Below are 20,851 nucleotides of genomic sequence, written 5' to 3'. Positions count from 1 at the left end.
ATTTCGACGGTTTGCTGGAATTTATGCAATTTACGAAAATAGAATTAATATCTAGTCAGATTTCGGTGTTCCGACGTAGTATCGGGGACAAACAGAGCTTAATCCCGCTGGTCTGAGATATTTTAGACACTGATCCAACCCTCGATCGTCAGTATTTTCTTCTTGCGGTCTGACAAGGAATCTGAGACTTCCCTCCACATTCCTTCACCCCTTCCTCGTCTCCATTCACATGTGAATCAAGTAACACTGGCTGCAATCCGAATCGTTGGTATCTACGGTCGTTTCACCCCACGTGTGGAGAGGCTTGTAATGTCTACCGTGGGTGGAGCGTCTGGGACTCATGCGTGTGTACTATGAATACAGTACGTATCGAAGTACAGGAAACTGATATAGGCGATAATTTCGCGTTTGCAATAGAGTAATAAATTTGACTGCATGGACAAATCGTTCCTTAAATAATTTCGTTCAATTTGATTACAGATTGCCTTCGCCCTACAACAAGCAGGCGGGTGTCGCCGGCCCGGGAGGTCAGGGTGGAACCAGCATCCCCTTGCCTGCGACGGTCGCTGCCACGAGAAGATGTCCTCCGGACAAAGTCAGGCCTGCACCGTCGCCGGCTCACCAAACGCAACTCGGTTAGTCACCGCAATCAATACTAATACATTATTCATGCCTGATTAAATTACCGATATTCTTAGTTCTGGTCACGGGGAAAATCCGTCGTCTATCTAAACGTAGACGCATAATGTGTCAAACGGATATCAGGGGCCGTAAAGGGTCCTCATTCGACCGGTTTTCATCCGAACTTTAAAGCATGATGTGCGTTGTTATCGACCGTTCGTGGAAAAACTTTGTCTTATACCCATGCTTTCACATTAGGTTAAATCTATACGAACGAGAATCGAAATGGCAGAAAATGTACACGGAAAAACGGGTATGCTAAAAATTTGCATGCGATGTATGGTGAAAGACGGATTTCCCATTGCAGTATCAGGATTATTCCGATTCTGTAATGCAACACTCAATACAACTTCAGTACAATGTTCCACCCAGCATAAAACCAACACTCGTACGAAGACAGCAAATCTATCCGTTACTACAGCATTCGTGATTCTTAGTATAAGTATATCCTTATATACGGATATATTGGGCATCGCGTGCTGTGTTTCGATTTAGGAATAACAGTGTAATTTTGTTGTTTTCCACTAGGTGTTTATTTCGAGCGGTTGTCCTAAAGATTTAGTAAATTAAACGTGAAACGAGTCCCCGGTCGGAGGAGGGCGGGTCGGTGGGAATTCCGAGCAGAGATTCCGAGCGAAACGATTCGTGAATTATTTAAACGCCACTCATCTGGCCGGACCGAATTGCGTCGAGTTCACTCTCTCGTCCTCCGCGGACCGACTTCCCCCAAGGGTCTTGCGTACCTTGTAGGTTTGTGAAAATCTTCCCGCTGCCCGTTGATTATACCTATACGCGGGGTTGCGAAAGAGGGGAAAATTAAATTCGGCTTTCGAAGGGGATGGGTTTTGGTTTAACGGAGAAAACCCCATTAGCCCCCGTCAAGCCTTCCGCCTTTTAGCAACCCTTTGCGCATTTTGGAGCGTTTTAAGAGATATGGCCGCCGCCTCCGCCACGCAGCCTCTCCACCGTGCAGCAGGGGTTAATGCTGCACGCGTCTATAAGCGAGTCTGCGTGTCCCTCAGCACCCACTGTGCATCCACACAAATGCAACATCGTACAGCCAGCGCCCATATTATCCCCGCTTTCACGTCCACCTCTATACCAAAACTCCTCCATGCCTATGGGGTGCAACCCCATAGTTTATACTTTGCTCCATAATTCCAACTCCCGTGCCTAGGGCTCCCAATGTTACTGACCAGATGTGCACGCTGATTCTAGAGGGTTCTCAACGGAACGATTACTTCTTGCTTCTTTGTGCCGGCTTCCCAGCATTCGTATGCCCGCTGATAAAACGCGAGGGTTAATTCGGGCGGAGTTTTCTTTGAATATTACTGATATTGAGTGGATTCGATGGGTGTATTATACATACATGGATGATGGAGGGGGAAACAGGGAATCGCAAAAGTAATCGTACGTATGTCGTATTTAGTTTGTACATGCTCGAATTAGACAGTCTTTATCGAGCAATAAGGGGACAATTTCGCGATTGCGGACTTTCAAACGGTGCTTGTATCACATCTGCGAATAGGTCTTTGAATTTCCTGTTTTTTACGATCCTGAAGAATTGATACGAATGCTCCAGAGAACAATCTTCGTTAACAGCGGCACCGAGAGATTCATTTTGTAAAATGCAATGGCTCTTAAAACTATACTTATTTTATAGCAACAAGATTTTTTTCTCGCTTAAAAAGTTACAAATCTGATTGACAAAAGTAAAAGTTGATCGAATCGTTGTTCAGCGAAGCTTTACCTACTGTAAATATCTCTTGAGAGCATAGGATCTGATCGATGTATGAGCATACGAGAGCTTGTGGATGAAAAAAAAAAAAAAAAAAATAGCATTAATCAGTTCAACGGAGAAAAGAGATGTAGAGAGATAGAGAAAGAGCCGGAAATACAGATGCATGGGGATAAAAAAATACACGTCACGTACTGGTAAGACAATAAATACTTCATTAACGAGCCTGACTTTTTTTTGAAATCTTTTCTTGTGTTCAATTAAAACACTGCCAGCGCGTTGCATGTACGAAACATTGGACTGACAATGAGAATCCGTGGCACAAATAAATCGAGGAACTCAAAACCCGGTTGAGAATCTCTGGTTACGTTTAGGGGATGCTGCTGCGCGTTCTGCGTTGGTACATATACCCTACATCAAAGCGCGTGTCTCCCTGGATACGGACGGCTACGTCGACGCCGCGGCACCGTCGAGGACGCCCGGTAGAAATAGACGCGGGTCCCTGTTTTACGATACAGTTTTGAACCGTTTTTTTCCACTCTTCTTTCTCCTATCTCTACGATTCTCCGTCTCTTCCTTTTTCCCCATTCCGACGGCTCGGCTCATGCCGTTCTTATTTATTAGATCCTTTAGTCTAGACTCGGCTGGAGCAGATCTAGCCCTAGGTCAGGATTTTACTTTACGGTAGTTTTACCGAGGGAATAACAGACAACTCGGTTATTTGTAAGACTTAATATTCACGCACGATTACGTGTATCCGTCTCGTAAACGTCCCAGGCAACGATCGCTGTTTGTGAACGGGGCCGAGAGCTTAAAAGCGTCGCAACGCTGAAGGGCTCTCTCTGAGCATAGGCACAGGGATGAGGAGGAACCGATGGATGCACTATAACCGTGCACTAAAGCAGAAAGAGAGAGATTATGCGAGGAGCGGAGAACCGACGACTCACGAATTCACCTTCGGTACATGCCGGCGGTACGTCTTGGGACTCGGGGTGCATCCCTCGTCGCTGATTCTACCGGATTCAACGCTACTTAGCACTTAACGCTTACGAGCCAGTCAGGAAGCTGCAGTCATCCTGCTGCCGACTCGGGTATTGCACGGAGCCGAGACGCGAAGCTGCACCAGATACCGTGAGGAGGGTTGAGGGGGTTGCCCATGAAATTTATCAAGTTTATGGGGTGGCAGAAGTTAAGCTGCCGCCCAGCGCGTCTATATGGGGTCTGCCCAAGTGTTATGAAAATGATGATTTTTGGGGAAAGATTTCCCCGGAGGGTTGTAACAGATAATTCGACACGCTGCAAGTATCTTATGTATAGGTATACATATATAAGTAAGCGTATCTATGTAGATATGGATATACGCCGCAACATCTTGCCAACTTTCTTTTTATTCACCCGCAGCCGTTTCAGCGATCGTGTCACTTTATTTGAAACGTTCGATGGAGCGTGAAAAAGTTGGAGAAAATCTGTGTATAACCTTATACCCGAATTTATTTCTCTGACTGCGAGATGAAGGATCATATAGATCTTGATTGTGCTGCGGATTGTAAAGATATTCGGTATACCTGACGTGTATATGAGGAAAAGTTGAAATAAAAATAGCGGTACTGGAATGGTTTTCGTAATTCCCCCCCAGGCGTAATTATATCTTGAAAAGTAACGCTCTCGAATATGAGAAGGCAAGGAACTGGATGAGAAGTTTCGCGGGTGGATTGAGGGACTAATTAGTACCGCCTAGACTGACGGAGCGAGCAATGATAGTTTCCCGGGAGTTGGACTCGGACCCGCCGAGGTAATCCGGGTGAAATCTCGCAGTGTCTCAAGTAGTTTCAGCTCCTAGGAAGGAGGGGTCACCCTGCAGAGTGTACGTAATGGTCGTACGCGCAGGGATGTTAGTTTCGAAGGAGGGCGGTGGGAAATATTCGTCAGCACTGATATAAAGTATCTCCGTCCTGACTCGGGTAACGATCTAACGTAACAACTAACGAGGCCCGAGAAGAGGAGCAATGGATCTACAGCAGAAGAGTAAAATGGGGCTAGAAAGAGGTCGTCACAGAGGAAGAGAAAAGCAGGAAGGGGGTAAAACGACAGAGAGTAAACCTCGGACCGGTCCTTAACCCGGTTCGCGACCATGTCAGGGGTGCTTGGTTCGAAAAACACGCGAAAAAATGTCACGCTGTCGAACCACGTGTCAGATATTCGAAGTTACTTAGGCTGAGAAGTACTGCCCGAGAACATTTGCGGGCCTTTAAATCTCTCCGGTTAAAAATACAACCCTTCGGGTTATTCTCTTTCTCTCTCCCTTTTTCTGACTCCGTGCGGAGGGACTCGGTTTATACATCTACACATGTACATACGATATGAGCATAGTTGCCACAGCGTGACCGTCCGTACTGTTTCTCGGTAATACATGTGTACGCATCATCCGGATAAAGATTCGGAGTACTATTAATATATCAGGGGGTTCAAAACAACGAGACTCGGCTTGAAACCTTTGTTTCGGAAATTCAAGTTGCAGGTTACGCATTTATGGGTTGAGTCACGGCTGATCGTCCAGAACTTGAATCACGTAATCAAATACTGACGCTGTCAAACATCCGTGATCCTCTTATCGGTCATGACTCGTTTTCTGTAACTCAATCACGGGTGGTGAAGTAACTTTAGCGTTTCACCTGCTTCCCGACAGGTCAAAGCGGCGTCAATTATAACACAAATTACAGAATAACCCCCTTGAGCGATAAAAGGTATTGCACCTTGAGAAGGTCATATTCAATCGTGACACGCAACTCTTTCCCGAGTCGCATAGTCGTCGAAAGGGATCTTTAGATAAGCTCGATTTAATTCGACTCGATTTTCACGGCGTGTGACACTGCGGCCTCGATGCTCATGAAGTTGACGACAACGCTGGCTCCACCACAATCAGGAATTTAAATAATTCACAACGACACCGAGTACCTACCTGTACACAGCAGAGGTTTATTAAAATTATTGGTGGATATGATTCCGCGACGAAATCCGTGGAACCGACCCGTATGCGGGGATGAACGCGGACCAATAGAAGACTAATGAAAGCGAGACTTGAATCTAATTGGTCGCAACGGCGTGGGGAGCAGGGTTATGGGCGGTAGTGTGCGCTAGTGTGCGTGGCTGGATCTTTCTTCACTCGCGTGAGATTTCCGTCGATGCAGCAATTACATGGAAATATTGTGCCGAGGTCCCCCGTGCCTCCCTCACAACGGTGCTTTGGGGCTGAAGCCAGGCTGATTCTCAGGCCTTGGTTTCTGCGCGTTACCCCCACACCATACGGGGTGCGAACCGCGTTTACGTGCGCCGGTCGGCGGGTGTCGGGGGTGCTGGCGCAGGTACTCGAAACCCGTACCGTAGAGTCGGAGACCGACCGAGACCCGGCCGCGAGCCGAGGTCTCATGATCCATGAAAAACGCACACACCTCGGTTGATAAAAGAACACCAACACCGAGCCGCGTGGGCGGCCTTAAACAACGAGACGGAGAGCCGAGGCCGCGAACACGGGAGTGAGTCGGTGTTACCTCGCTAAAGGAAATGTCGGAAATAAAAATCAGTTTCTCGAGGGAGGCTGCACCGAGAGGTGCAGTTGCGCTGGGTGATGTGGTTTTTATAAATTTTTACCCACTGATCAACGGGTTAATCGCCGACTCCGAGCCAATTAGAGAGTATTTTCTCCTTCTCAACGCCACGATGGTCACGGACTTCGTGTTCGCTGCAAGGGTGAGTTCAATGTCGGTGTTGTCTTTTTGTATTTTACGTTATAGGGTCCTGGTCGGCAGATGATGCGGCCGTTAGTTCGTGTGCGTGAGTTGAGCAAGATTTTATATTTTGTGTTTTCTTCGCATTGTCGCACAGTTGCATCGTCTCGATATAAAAGTTCAACGATATCAAGAGCACTGTGGATAATGCATGGTATCAGAATGATGAGCAATTGTTCATTTTCTCAGACTTCTGCGTGCGGACATTTTTTTGCTGCTCGGAATTTAGGCGCCAGAGATTTTCTGTAATTGTGAGTCGGTCGGAAGAAGGGGTGCGTACTTTGTCGTTATTCGTGAATCGTGATTATGGAGCGGAGTTGGCGAATCCGTGAATACGGACCCTTCGGTACGAAGTTTTGGGACAAGTGTTCGTCAAATTCCAATTGAATTCAAGCCATTTGGCATCGTTGAACAGTACCTACCCTTGATTCGTTTCCGTTTTACCGTCATTATCGAAACGGAAATCACTGCTTCTATACGAGGGTCCGATCACTTACTTCGGATTATCGATTCTACTTAGACAGCCGGAATCATGTTTCAATCACTTATTTTTCCCATTCCTTCGCTCTCCTCGATGCAAGTGATAGACTCTGTCGCGTATAAGCAATACTTGAGATCTACCTGGGGAGTTTTAGACCATCACCATGTCAACCGCCGAAACATTCTTTCCCTAGATTTATTTTCTCATTTCCTGTTCGCTATGAGCCCGGTTCGTGAATATGCGTCGATAAAATTCAACGACACGAAGGGGTGACCCCACGAAATATTTGTACCGGAAATAAAGAAGCTTATAATTTTATTCCTCAGTCGCAATCGCGTGTACTGATCTTGCCCACGCCTTGGTTACGATTGTGTTCCACGCACTGACGGCGATACAACCTGCAGACTGCAGGATTTGTCGCTCAGTGAGTCGCGACCTGATGTTAATCTTCTAGAATTCCTTTTTCTCTTTGACCATTTTTCCTCCGGTACCGGGTCAAAGACGCGGTAAAGAGAATCTGAAAGCATTTCGTCCTCAGTCGTACAAAACGCGAGGTGGTTCAGGCTTCGGTCCCTTTAAAGAGCTGCAGAAAAAATTATGGATAGTTGCGAGTGCGGCCGCACACAAACGCATGTCTAGATCGTCTATTCACCGTACCGCATGTCTCCTGTACACCACCCCTATTCCACTATGTAGACGTTATGTAGATGCATGTAGATTTCGAGACGTGTATAAGTGGGAAGGCGCTGTTTACCGTACGGTTGTGGACCATCTTTGCCCGGTATAATATCCGCATGCGCTTGTGCAAAAAAAGCTGCAGGCAGGAGATGCAGGCGTAGGTATGCACTACGCGGGTCGAGGTGCAGTTGGGTAAATGACGGTATAGTAGACGGAGTTGCGCTTGCACACAAGAGAGAAAATACTGCAGTGACTCAAGTGAAGGCAGAAAACTCTTTTAGGTCCTCTCGCAGTCCTTTTTCTCTCGCTCCGGGCCTATGCAGCTAGATCTGAGAGACTCGAGGGTTAAAAATTTATTTATAGCCTCTAGCAGTCAGCTTTATATCACTGCGATGTCGAATAGTAGTAGTTGTTTTTCTTCTTTCTTCCTTATTAGGATTCCTCTTATTATTGTTTTTATCTTTACCGCAATTGGTGTATTTCTGCTTACTCTTGTTCTTCCTCCGCAATCGATCGACCCGAGAGTTGAACCCACGCATCGCCATTATTGCGTATTTTCTGGTCACCTGTGAAAATTATTTATTCGATAGATTCAGGTTTTTTCATACGTCGGAGTCTTTTTCATTCCGAATAAAACCTCTTATTCATACTGCAATGGCACCAGCTGCAAAGTCTCGATTCGCGGAGGTGTAGAGATTTTTTTTCTTTGATGTACACCGTTACGCAAGAGATGGCATATTCGAAGGTACAAAAAACCTTCGTTCCAGCTTGTAATTATCAAGGATAACGGGATTTCCAGGGAATTGATGGAGCTCGTATAATAACCACCCGATACTTCGGTGCTTTGCTCGTTCTTGCATGTCCCCCGCATAAGTCGGGCAGCGCGATATATAACATTTTTAATGAAAGTACCAGACCGTCGTAAAAATCTTAATTAAAAGGACTTCGGGTCTTCTTTTCTTTTTCTTTCTTGTTTTTTTTTTTCTTTTTCCTTCATATTCTCTTCCCGGCTGACAGAAACGCGGCCTAATTTACAAGGCTGTACGAGGCAGAAACTGGTGACTGTTGACTCTGGAATTGCTCCAGGGGGACGCGGAGGGCCGAAAAAGAGAAGAACAGGCCTGTCGAATGACTGGCGGCAACAGTTGTTCATCTCTCGAACGCTGCACCGGGAAGCTATTTGATTTTCACGCATTTGTACGGGGGGCAGGGCCGCGGCTTTTCCTTTTTCTCCTCCTTCTCTACCCGAACTCAAAAACGACAAGTCTCACTCGACGAGGACAAGGACAAACCTGCACTCTGGATCTCCACCCTTGCCGACGAAAATCTAGGCGCAGTCAGGATCGAGCTTGCGCTTTCCACCAATCGTCTCTAGGAGATATGAGAATCCTTTTTCGCCGTTGCAGGCCAGACTTAGGGAGATAGACCCGGCTTAGGACTCGATAGGATATTGGATTAGGGGTTGATTCGAGGGATGAAGCCAATTTGGTATATACAGAGTTACATTTTTCATGCACCCGCGCCGCACACACCCTATTTTCCCATCACGGGATATACGCACATGGGATTCCGTGAGCTGTTTTTTGTTCTCTATTTTTTATTCCTTGCACGGCGAGCGTTGGCGCGTGCAGAGCGCATCCAATTTCGGGTTATTACTTTTGAATCAAATTTAACGAACTGATAACTTCGCTTAGGATATTTATAGGTACAGGGATAATCTTTGTCGTGTCTTTGTAGCGCTAAAAATATGTCATGTTCCAGTCTATGTACTCGCTAGCTGTAAAATTTGTCAATTTCAGAAAAGTGATATTGGTATTACCCTTATAGTTCAATGATTTTTATATGCGAATGGCGAACTCAATTCTCTGCTTGAAACAATACAAACCTTGTTCGAAGTAAATTTGATTCTCGGTTATTGCATGATCGAGTATAATGAGCTGTATAACGCATTGAAAATTGGACGGAAATATGATTAAAAATTATTAGTCGTCCACCGATATTCGTTATTTAGAAATAAAACAAATTACTCGAATAGTTTCGCAGTTTAATATACTCGTTGTGTAATTAAGGAGTCGATAAAAGCACGGTTAATTGTAACAATTTTTCCTGTTGTTAACACAGCAGATGTAACGAGCTCAGCATACCGCCGCGGTTCTGTGCGGTATAAACTTTTCATATAAAGCATACTAATTAATTTCCCTTATATTTGCGTAGTTAAATTTCCTTTGCCAAGCTCTCATCCGGCTGCCCGACTCAACAGCTTCCTATCTTTCGTTCGGTACGGTATAGGGTAGGTGCAGAATGGGTGAATGGGTGGGTATATATAGGGTTGAGCTCAATTCATCCGCGTCAAATTTTCATAAGAGGCTTACTCTGGCGGAGTTTATTAAGTCTTCGAGAAAAGATGATTAAATTTTATTCTCCCACACCTAGTGGTAGCGAGTAATACTGTAGAGGTAGTATGAAAGGTGGAGAGGTACGTTTGGCTAATCCGTCGGGGATGTTTAGTCCAGAATCACCTCTTCCTCCATCCATATCCAGATGGGTCAATAATTTACCGAAGCGCCGCGCCCTCGCGCCGTCAGTTTCTTGTCTTATTTCCTTCGTCTCGTAACAATTTTTTTCTGATTTCTTTCGGTTATTTTTCTCCTCTCTCCTTTCTTTCACACACGTTTACATCCAGCTCGTGGGGTTAGCCGAGCGTGTGTCACGGGGAGGCTGCAGGGACGCCTAGCCAGGACTCCAGCCGGGCTGTCTAGGACACATGTCGGCAATTCTTTATCCGATGTCTCAATATAAATCGTCCTCTCTCACCTAACGGTATACACGATCGATCGGTAAGCCCGGCGCCTACTTCACCGACAACCCTCCAACCTCTCTCTCCTCGCCCTTCGGGGACGAGCTTCGAAACAACCTAGGTTTACATTACCATGGGTATGTGCTCAAAGTGCAACGGGATCTCTAACCTTCGCATCTACATACCTTACGTCTATACATATGGATGTGTGCCCATAATCGATGTACGGGGTGGCTCGAGCCGTTCGTGTCGAGAGACACATTCTTTGTTTCCACTTCGTTTAGGAGATATTACGAGAAATGATCGCCAAGTTCAATCGTCTAAATTTCTCTTCTTTTGCTCTATCATTTCTCGTATATATATACATTTTTCTTACGCATTTTCAATATAGTGTAGGTATGTAAGATTCAGTCGAATATGTTTTGAAATTTTTTCAAAAGTTAGTGATCCATTTGACTGAAAATCGTGGGCTTACTAATTGCAAATGATTTTTAACACAAGTAAATTATCATTCTAGAAATCGATTCCGAATTGACGTAGGAAATTTTGACAATTTAGTTGATTTTCAATCGCACTTGATCCTTGCTCGACGGACTGTTTTCATCTATATCTATGTACTGAACTTTCTACCGAGGCGGGATGTCATCGCTGTTGCCGCTAACATTAATCTTTCGAATTCCATTTTAATTTGAAGAATACATTTGGCCGCGGAAAGCATCTTCTTCTTCAAATAATATTCTAGACATTTTTCTCGTTCCCCTCCATCTTTCACCCCCGAATGTATCGTGTAGCATCTATTTTTATGCTCGCTTGCTAGACGGGAGTCCAATTAGTACAAATTAGTGCATGTATATAGGTGAAAAATCTAGAATTCCAGTTTTCGTTGTAAAAGCAACCATTTCTCAGTTCCGGATAATGAGGACGCGCGTTCGAGATGAACGGATCATCGGCATTTGAATATACAGAAGCAAGAAGGATCTTTTTCGAGATAGATACAATATTTTCCTTAAAAAATGGGATTTATTACAAGCTCATCCATGCACACGTGTCGATATTTGACAGCGAGAATTACAGCTTGTGCGCTAACTGGTTTCTTGTTTCCGTACAAGTTTCGGAGCAAAATTCAGGGTGAACTGCTAGGGTGACCGAGTGGAATTCGCTCGCCTTCTCGCGAGTGTATCGTGTGATATAAGTATACATGATAGGGCTTGTCTCCGATACAGATCTACAAATATTCAATCAGTAGGCCGTAGCAGCCCCATGACTCACATCCCATCCCTTCCCTTCTCTCATCTACTATCTCCATCCCCTAAAACACGAAGTCTGTTGAGCCTGACTGACACCCCCCTGTTTCCACCCTTGAGGGATCCGGACGCGTGCGGATCCATTCTCTTCGTCCCCGAACCGCACGTCGTTGGTAAACTAAACAACGTAATAGATAATAGACACCCTGAAAGTGAACGCTACGTAGTAACAGACTGCAGAGAAGCTCTCGATCGTTACGTATTCAACCGATGCAAATGCAGTCTGTTATCGCAGAGTTACTCCATCCGCAAGCAGACACGACGAGACGCGTCGCGACGCTACGCCGCGTACTTCGACGCCGGCGTTTCTCGCATGCGGAGGCTGCGTCGAAACACTTGGTGGTATTAGCCCCGTCCCCAGGGCTCGTCGACATCGACCGTCAATATTAACGTAGCGCTAGCTAACACCCACCTACATGTCAAGGTATACCTTATACCTACTTCGACATACCGCACGGGAAAAATCCTTCGGGGTATTAAGAGATAATTCTGCTCGACGAGGACGGTCGTATTTCATCGTGAAATATCGCGGATAGTATCTTTCGTATCGTTTCTCAGCAGACATTGGAATTTATTACTAAGCGAAACGCAATTCTTTATACTAAATACCGTTTCCGATTGCTCGGAAAGTAATTTTTATACTTCAATTGGGCAACGACGTAACCGTGTGTTTTGATTCCCGAGGTGAAATAGAGATATTGCGAGATTTGAAAAAAAACTAAAATCAATTTTTAGACAGGCCATGATTTTCACCAATATTGAGAAATTGAATAATAAGCAAATAATATTTCATTGGCTATATACGCGTAATTTTACAGGAACAGACGATGACGAATAGTCCTGTATTGCTGCGATCAATTATGCAAAAGATGCAGCTGGAAAACAGAAAAATTGTGTCGTATTTTCTAGTATCTATTCTAGAATTTCTTTAGCTTTGATTGAAACAGAGATGACTTCCTAGCCGTATATTCGTCAGGGGAAATAATTTGGATTGTCTTCCGTCGAACATATCAGTAATAAAAGAGCTACTACGGAACTACTGTACTGATTCCGCTGCCTCGTTTGATTCAATATTGGTTTGTCTATCATCCTTTTGCGTTGGTCAATACTTCGAATAGGAAAAATGTTCGACAACGAATATGTCCAATCCTTATCTTGCAAAGTTGTACCTTGGATCACGTTACGCCCGAAGAATACAGGGCCTCGTTATTTCCTCCTTTTGTAGTTGCCGTGCTGCGTTTCGGTAAAGTTGAAGTCGAGACGAAATAACGAGGAAAAATCTATGGATATTCTCGGTAAATATTGAGCTAGTATAGCAGTATTCTCGGTAAAATTCATAAAAATTTGTTTCGGAATCCCACTGGAGCAAAGGATCTTTACATCGTACTTTCTTCACAATACGACGGTAATTTTATCTACATATCAATGGAAGAAGCAAGAGCGAGGCGCAGAGTATTTGTGCGTTGAAAAAGTAGCCTCTGGCCAAAGAGAGGCTACTGTGTGCAGTTCCGACTAGCGCGGTACGCATCGTACGAGCGGAAAGATCGTAATTAATGGAGTGTGCAGGAGGCTCTAGACACTCCAGAGCTAATTTCCAGACGTGAAGGGCCCACCGTCGTTGTTGGAGAGCCCTTAAAAAAAATCTTCAAATCTCCACTTTCCCTGGCAGTAGGTATAGTAGTTTGCAGTACGCTAGAGAAGCACATGCACGCGAGACTCAGCGTTCTATGAATAGAGCACGGGCTGTTCGTCTATAACGTATGAAACGGTGGCCGTGGTGACTAACCACTGATTATCGGTTAGCCGTCAAACGGCGCGAGACTCTCCAGACACTCGTAGCTTCTTATCCTACTCTGACGTCACGGACGTACAAGGAAAGAAGATATCGCCCGTAGATGTCGCAACTACCGGTCTGTGTAACAACATTTTTCGAAAGAGGGTGTGCGAGGGTATCGCCAAAGTAAATATTACACCCCATTCTGAAAACGATAACGTTACACAAAAATCGGAAGCACATTGGTTACAAAAAAGTACGCGTTCCCATCAGACGTAGGAGGCGAATCCAAGCTTTGAACAATATGCAATGCTTCGTAGAAAGACGATTGTTTGTATTTCGTAAGTCAATGTAGGCTGTCTCTTCGAGAGACGCCGGTTTTCTTTTCTTTTCGTTTTTTCTTTTTTTATCGAAGCAGCTAGGCACGTAGAGATAAAACTTTCTTCCTTATCTCTGTATGGTTATTTTTCTCTTTTTCCGAGATCGTACATCTCCGAACCCTGCATCCAGCAAGAATCTTGGTTCCACCGCAAAACTAATCGTCAGGTTTTCAAGCTCCGCAAGAAGCTCTTGAGAACACAGGAAAGCGACCGCATCCGAATGTGAATAAAGAAAGAAATGAATAAAAAATGTACGCGGGTGAATGAAAAAAAGCAAAGATAAACTCAACGGAGTGGGCAATTAAGATTAGCTCCAATTGCTCGTAAACCGTAGGAATATCCCCGATGTGACGACCGACCGGGCAGCTCGACATTGCGGCACACATACCGGCGTGTAATGGACTCTTAACTACTCCTGCACGCATAATCTCAACGTGGTTCCCATTTCGAGTGCCCGCTTAGCCGAGGACGCGTGACCGGGTGTCGTTATCGCCGAGTTGACAATCTCTGAAGTTAATCTCCTTGGCCCGTCAATCGGCGAGTCCATCGCCGAGTGGCTAAAGTGACGTGTGTGCCTTCAGGCTTCGTGTGTTAACTGAGTGCGATTCGCGATGGGTAAAACGCGTGGTCAATGCATCGCTTCTAGTCGCCTGTCCGTCTCTTCGCGCTACGTAGAGAGCTGAATTGCTCCGGTGGCGATTTCTGGACACTTCAGAGTTCAGCCCGGATTCATCTTCGTTGTGCCGCTGTATCGCAGTTTTTTTTTTTTTTTATCGGTAACACTGCGAAACCTCCTTCTGGTCTATACACGTGAGTTTTCATTTGCATTCTTACGTTGCGTGTGACAGAGACGCGGAAAATGAGGGATAGCTTCTGGCAAAAATATAATCAGCATCTATGTTGTAGTTGCGAAGTTTGTCGTACTGTGACATGCTGCAGAGCAGTTAGGTTTGAATCGATTGTACAGGGTGCTCTCAAACGATGATCGAATCAACCTATAAAATAACAAAGAGGGAAGATTGCCAAGAGGAAATTTTTATCAGAGAAAAGAATTGCACGGGGACGGGAGTTGGCGTATATACTGCATATGATATGAACGCTTCCAGGTAGCCGATTTCAATTTATTCTATTCAGCATGTGACCTAGATGCTGAAAGAAAATTGGATCATGTTTCGTGTAGGGATCTGAGAGCTCGTGCGGATATGTGCCAAGGGATGAGAACAAATCGCTACACACACGTTTCAATTTTCTTCATCGAATTTCGCCTCCGTTGTTTTAGAATGCCTGTCCTGTTTACTCAAATATTATTCCGTGTCGAGGTTTTCTTTCCTATTCACTTGCGGCAGTTTGTGCGAGCCAAATGTTTGTCAAAATAGTAAATTAGGTACACTGTACCGGCACGACGAATATTTCCGCTTTGATATCTACGGTTTGAATAAGAAAAAGTCAATTCGAGATAAACTAAGGATGACACATCGCCGATTGGATCCGTTTACCGTATTACACAGCGTCGAAAAATTCGTGAGAGTATATTTTTGTAGCTGCCGTGCACGGATCGGATTTTTAGCTTTGAAAGAATGGCGTTTTGGTTTTTCGTTTTCCGCTGATTTCACCACGTAGCGTTTGACGGTAGTAAATTCGCTGTTATATTTACAGGCACAGGAGAAAATCGTGAAAGCTTTCCTTTGATCATCAATTGCCCATGGGGAAAAAACGCGGAACGGACGTTTTCGTCCGATCCTAATGTATCCGAGGGATAACGGATAAAAAAAAAAAAAAAACAACGAACGTGGCTGATGTGGCACGCATGTATGTTTATGTCAGTGAAAAAGTGACCCACGTGTATACCGTAATGCTTGATTGTACGCACGTCAATTGTAAAATAGAAACTAATCCTGAGGTCGAGCGTTGCAATAATACGCGGCCTCGGAGCCTCGAGCGCATCGTGGTCACGGGGGGGCTATTAATTTTACGAAAGATCGATCTTCGACGTAACTGTTCTTGCATACAATACCGAATGAATCATCTGTTCCGGCTAAGCAGCTTCCAGCCGATGCCTAGTCACGTTTAAAGTCTTCTCTTCTTCTTTTATCATCGGCACGGCGGCCAACCACCACCTAGCTGCCAACGTGTTTGGAATATATTATTTTGACACCCTATATTACGGTTGCCCGATGCCCCGGGCCCTTGGTGTCGTAAAAACCGTCATAAAATACGGATCTCGAGCCCCCGAGTTTGACACGCGTGACAAAATTCCGATTTTATTACTCTCGGATATATCTACGCTATACATAACCATCGTTGTTTTTATCATTGACGCATATCTCTCTCTCCCTCTCCCTCTCCCTCTCCCTCTTCCTCTTCCTCTTCCTTTCTCTCTCTCTCTTGCTCCGTTTTGTCTCACCGTCGATCACTTTCATGCCAGGATTAAAGCCATTATTCGATGTTCATATTCTCTTTGTTTTATACCTCTATGCCTTCCCTTTTCCCCCGATTTTTCCTTCGTCTTCCCCCTTTTCTTAGCTGCACCATTTATAATGGACTGGAATTTTCGCGAGACCAAAATCTCAATTGGCATCTCAAAAATTCCTATAATCAACTGGCTTGCAGACAGATTCACTTCGCCTCAGCGCTATACTTAAATATCATTTAAATCAAGGCAACTTGAAACGAAGAGAGAAAATCATATTAGATCCCCCGTGAAGCTGTTGATTGGTGCCCTTGATGGCACATAAATACGCTCGTGCATTCCCACATGTATTATATATAATATTCGCCTACGTACATCGTTTCATCCAATTTATACACAGCGATAAATAGCAGTGTCGTGATTACCGAGTGTGCTAGTCGCCTCATCGCTACCCGTATATTCCTCACCAAAATACCATCTACGTGTTTCGCATGGTTTAATATTTCTGCGCCATCCGGTAGACCATCCCGCAGCCTCGCATGATCGGGGTTCATACTGTATGTCAAATGTGTTAAGTATCAAAGACACATCCTCAATTCGAGCCGACCGGTACGGTTGTATAATTTTAATGATGCAATCAATTCCAATTTTGCTTTACTGCGCAGCCATATTAGTAACCGTTATTCTCATCAGATCTGATTTATCGTTGGTCTCATACATGTTTAGTCGAATCAGATTCTGATCAAGTATTGTAGTCTTTGTCTTTTACTCGAAGCGCAGCATTGAAAGTCTTAGTTAAGAGACGAGAGTTGGAGTGAGCTTATTTTTAATTTGTTTTTAATATTTTGATTGATATATTGAAATCTGTAGATCAGAGTCCAAGCCCGTGATCACTCTCAATATTTTGCAACGATGTAATAGAAGCGAAATATAGGACTGAAAATTCATCAAAGATGATATGCTCGAGGCAAGATTGTTTGAAAAATGACTAGTGTACACGAAACGAATGGTACAGGTTTCAAAACTAATGTGTCAAAATGTACGGCAGAAGATGGTGATAAGTTACGAAAAGCATCGTGCGTCGTGGTAGTTCAAAAAAGACGCACAGCAACGCCGGCAGGAAGCTCTTATCCTTACGAAGCGGTGGGTATAACACAGCAGTGAGCTAACGATCCAGAGAGAAATTTATAACGCTACACGTATACATGCTGGGAGAAAACGGGAGAGCCTGACGGATCCGACGATCATAATTTTGGCTTTCAAGCGTGCAAATGCCGTGGAGATTGTCGCCGAGTGGCGCCATCTGGGCAAGTTGTCGAGAACTCCAACCACCCCCTGGGCCTCAGCAGGTCTCCTCGGCAATCTCTTCTCCCCTTTCCACCACACCTTGGCATGTTTCCTCCCTGAAACTCTCTGCCCTCGCTTCATCTACCCAGACATTATCATCTGCCTCTCGTGGAATACATAAAAGCTAAACAGGAGGTGGTTCATCGAAAATAGTATTATACATACCCAGCCGTAGCTTGTCCCTCGAGCAATACAGTCGCCGGTTTTGCTTTTCACCAGCCTGCGTGCAATCGCACTTTTTGATTCTTCCTTCTCGTGAAAACAACGGTTATATTTTCGTTCCAGGACTGAAGCATGGAAACGGAGGGATAGGAAGCGCCAGCAGCTCCAGGAGCACGAGTCCTAGTCAACAGCAGCCCCCTCAGGGTGGCCTGTCCTTCATTCCCCAGCCGAGAAGTCAGAACCCTGCGAACAGGCATCCTCCAGCAACTACTCCAAGGTACGTAGCCGGGCGGTTTTTCTTGTCGCCGGCGTATACCGCAGCCCTTCAATTCATTTCCCAACATCGTCGATATCGAAGGAGGCAAACGAGTGTTTCGTACCCCAGGCACGTATTTACGGTCTGCACGTAGACAGCTGGTACCTGCAAAGCGGGCGTCTGAGGTATACACATCACCCCTGAAAAGCCTCGGCCTTTCTGGATTTTCGGGGTATTTAACGGCCCATCTTTCAATTTCACGCTTTCATCGGGTGAAAAGGTAGAAGAAAACGGAAAAGCAAACATGTACGCGCTGGGCTTTGTCTGTTCATCCCCTTCTCCAAACGCTCCGGGAATATTAAATCAAGCGGTTTCGTGACGGCCATCATTTACTACACCCCGTTCCTTTTACAAACCTCCGTCATTCTTCAGTCTTCGCGTTCCCTCGTTTTTTCGTTCATTTGCCAAATGTAGCTATTACCTGCGCAACGATGGATTGCACGAGCTTTTCTCCTTTCCTCATGTGTAAAGGTGTTTTTGAACTAGACGGTTAGCGGTGGTCCATTGACGCCGGTTGAAACCCCGTGTATCTTTGCTGTGTCGAAAATTTCACTGAATCTTTACAAATTCGTGGGATGAACCTGCAGGCGTCGCGAGGGTTGATGGTACACAGAGCTGTAATATTTCGACACCCTCCATGCTCTCTAACGGGTAACGAAGCACTCTCTTATCCTCTCTGTTCCACCCCCCTGAATTCCGAAGATCGTTACCCCGGTGCATGTACGTGGCAGGTGTTCGACCCCGAACGACCCATTCCGGAGTTGCCCAACAAGTGGTAGTTTGATGAGCACCCGAGGGATTCCGCCCTTCTGCTGCTCGTAGATTCTCGCATGAATTTCCGCCCGGTTTTGAAATATGCTAAACTCGGTGAATCTTGTTTTCAGCCCGCGGGCCTCGACCGTCGGCCGACCCGGTGGTCTCAGGGCGCCCCAGGCCTCGCCGTACGCAGCGCCGCAGCCGACGGTACAGCAACAGGGGAAGAACTCGGTTCTCGACAAGTTCAAGCTCTTCAACAACAAGGAGAAGAATCAGGAACGAAGCAAAGCGTCTTCCGGCGTTTCAAAGCGCACCTCAAGCTCGTCCGGATTCTCGTCAGCGAGGTCGGAACACTCGGACAGCTCGACTTCCCTCTGTGACCAGAGCAAGGTTCAGGTAGAATCGCCGAAGTCGAGAGCTCTCAAGTCCAAGCTTCAAGCCAAACCTGCTAAACAGGCGAGCCCCAAGGCAGCGAGGAAGGAACAGGCCAAGGCGCAGAGCAAAATCGCGAGGACGAAGGGTCCCGAAAAGGGTCTCGCCTACACTCCGCCCGTCGAGGACGCGAAAACCAGCAAAATCGCCAACATCGCGCCGAAGCTCGTCTCGGACAAGAAACTGAGCAATGCGGAATTCCTGAAGCCGACTAGTCAGGCCCAGAAAACAAACGCCGCTCTGACGGCCCCGAAGACAGTCGCACCTCTGCAGGAAACTAAGATCGTTGCAAACCAGAAATCGGAAACGAAACACGCCCAGCGGCCGAAAATGGAACTTCCGGGCAAAATATCCGACTCGAAAATTCAGCTCCAAGGTCTCAAGGGCCCTCCGAATGGACTGAACAAGGATATAATTGCTCAGAAGGCAGTCACCCCGAACAGCAACGGTTTCATCAAGCAAAACGTCCAGGAGCACAATTATTCCGGGTCACCGATCTCGCCGAGCCACGGACAGGTCTCGCCCTTCGATAAAACCATGTCAATGAACCATTCGAACATATCGGACGCGCAGAATCATCACTTGGAGACGAATCAGCAGCAACAGCACCACTTTTCGACGGTCGACGAGGGCAACGAGAAGCAGTATTTTGCGGACATAACGCCCTCGGCGCAAAATGGTAATCAAAAAACAACTCCCACCGAAACGCGGACCGCGGAAGCTCGAACACCGAACCAAAATGAGTCCTCGACAAAAGTCCCGATGTCACCGGTTTCTCTTCACGTCACGGACAGCGGTAATCAAGCCGATAATTACAACTCTGGGCAAGGTGACAACAGTTCGTGCCAAAAGAAAATCAAGTCCGACGCCAGTCCCTCCGGTCAGGGATTCGAAACGCCCCCGAACAACTTGGGCAGTAATTTGGGAAATTCGATGCAAAATCTCGCTCCTGGGTCCAGCATTCCTAAACCCACCGCGCTCGTCAAGGGCACCTCGAAACCCCCCAAGGATCCGTGCAATCTCGGCACTCCAACGCCCAACAAGTACAAGGCTGACAGCTTGCACCGGAAGCTTGATCCAAACACGGTCGCCATGGTCTCTCCGATGCCCAGTATTTCCGACCTAATGTCCGAGAGCTCGCACAGCAACTCGAACAGCACTGGGCAGAGTAACTCGAGCGATAGCAGCGTCATATACAGGCCGAGCAGCGAGAGCGGAAGTGACATCAAAACCATTCCAAACAGGAAAATCGAGACTACCTTCGAACAAATGGAAAAGGTCGGTCGAGCTTACACTCGTTCTATCATCGTTGATCGGTGCTTTATTGATTGCCGGAAAGACGGCTTCTTTGGACCACGGGAAATAGATTTGATCTTCCACTTTTATTTTTTTTCACTCTACCAAATGCTATAAAATTCTACACTAAAATATATGAATGAATATAGTATCGCATGGAGATCCAAACCGTCTGCTTTAACTGATGTCCAGACGGTTTGAAAAGGTCCACAACACTTTCGAATCGATATAACAGGCTTCATCGATAGTATGAATTTCGTTTCTTGTAAGCTGTTAAAGATTAGGGTATCTTCTCATTGTCAGTTTGATTTCAATACATCAGCCGTAATGCGGCAATTAATCAGTTACTTTACACGCATCGAGGCGTAGATTCGCGTTAAAAATACGGACTTTACGCGGTCTTGAATAAACACGATAACGATAGAATAAATTCATTTACGAAGTATATACGAAGTAAAAACATGAGAACTTGGGTGTACATTTACATACAGAATGATCTGTGATAAGGGTTCCA

At 45.7% G+C, this 20,851-nt stretch overlaps 1 protein-coding gene across 4 annotated transcripts in view; it reads left to right on the top strand.

Annotated features, from left to right (window-relative positions):
- Positions 1–20,851, top strand: part of LOC124178186 (protein sickie) — a 176,616-nt gene that overhangs the window by 99,490 nt on the left and 56,275 nt on the right. For all 4 annotated transcript variants that reach the window (XM_046561407.1, XM_046561406.1, XM_046561409.1 and 1 more), the window contains 3 exons: positions 481–635; positions 17,661–17,814; positions 18,738–20,319. In XM_046561407.1, coding sequence (XP_046417363.1) covers positions 481–635; positions 17,661–17,814; positions 18,738–20,319 — 1,891 coding nt within the window. The remainder of the gene's footprint in view (positions 1–480; positions 636–17,660; positions 17,815–18,737; positions 20,320–20,851) is intronic.

The sequence above is a fragment of the Neodiprion fabricii genome, chromosome 3 (assembly GCF_021155785.1).
Source record: "Neodiprion fabricii isolate iyNeoFabr1 chromosome 3, iyNeoFabr1.1, whole genome shotgun sequence".
Taxonomy (NCBI): Eukaryota; Metazoa; Arthropoda; class Insecta; order Hymenoptera; family Diprionidae; genus Neodiprion; species Neodiprion fabricii.
Note: the sequence above shows the minus strand (reverse complement) of the source record. Positions and strands in the feature narration are given on the sequence as shown.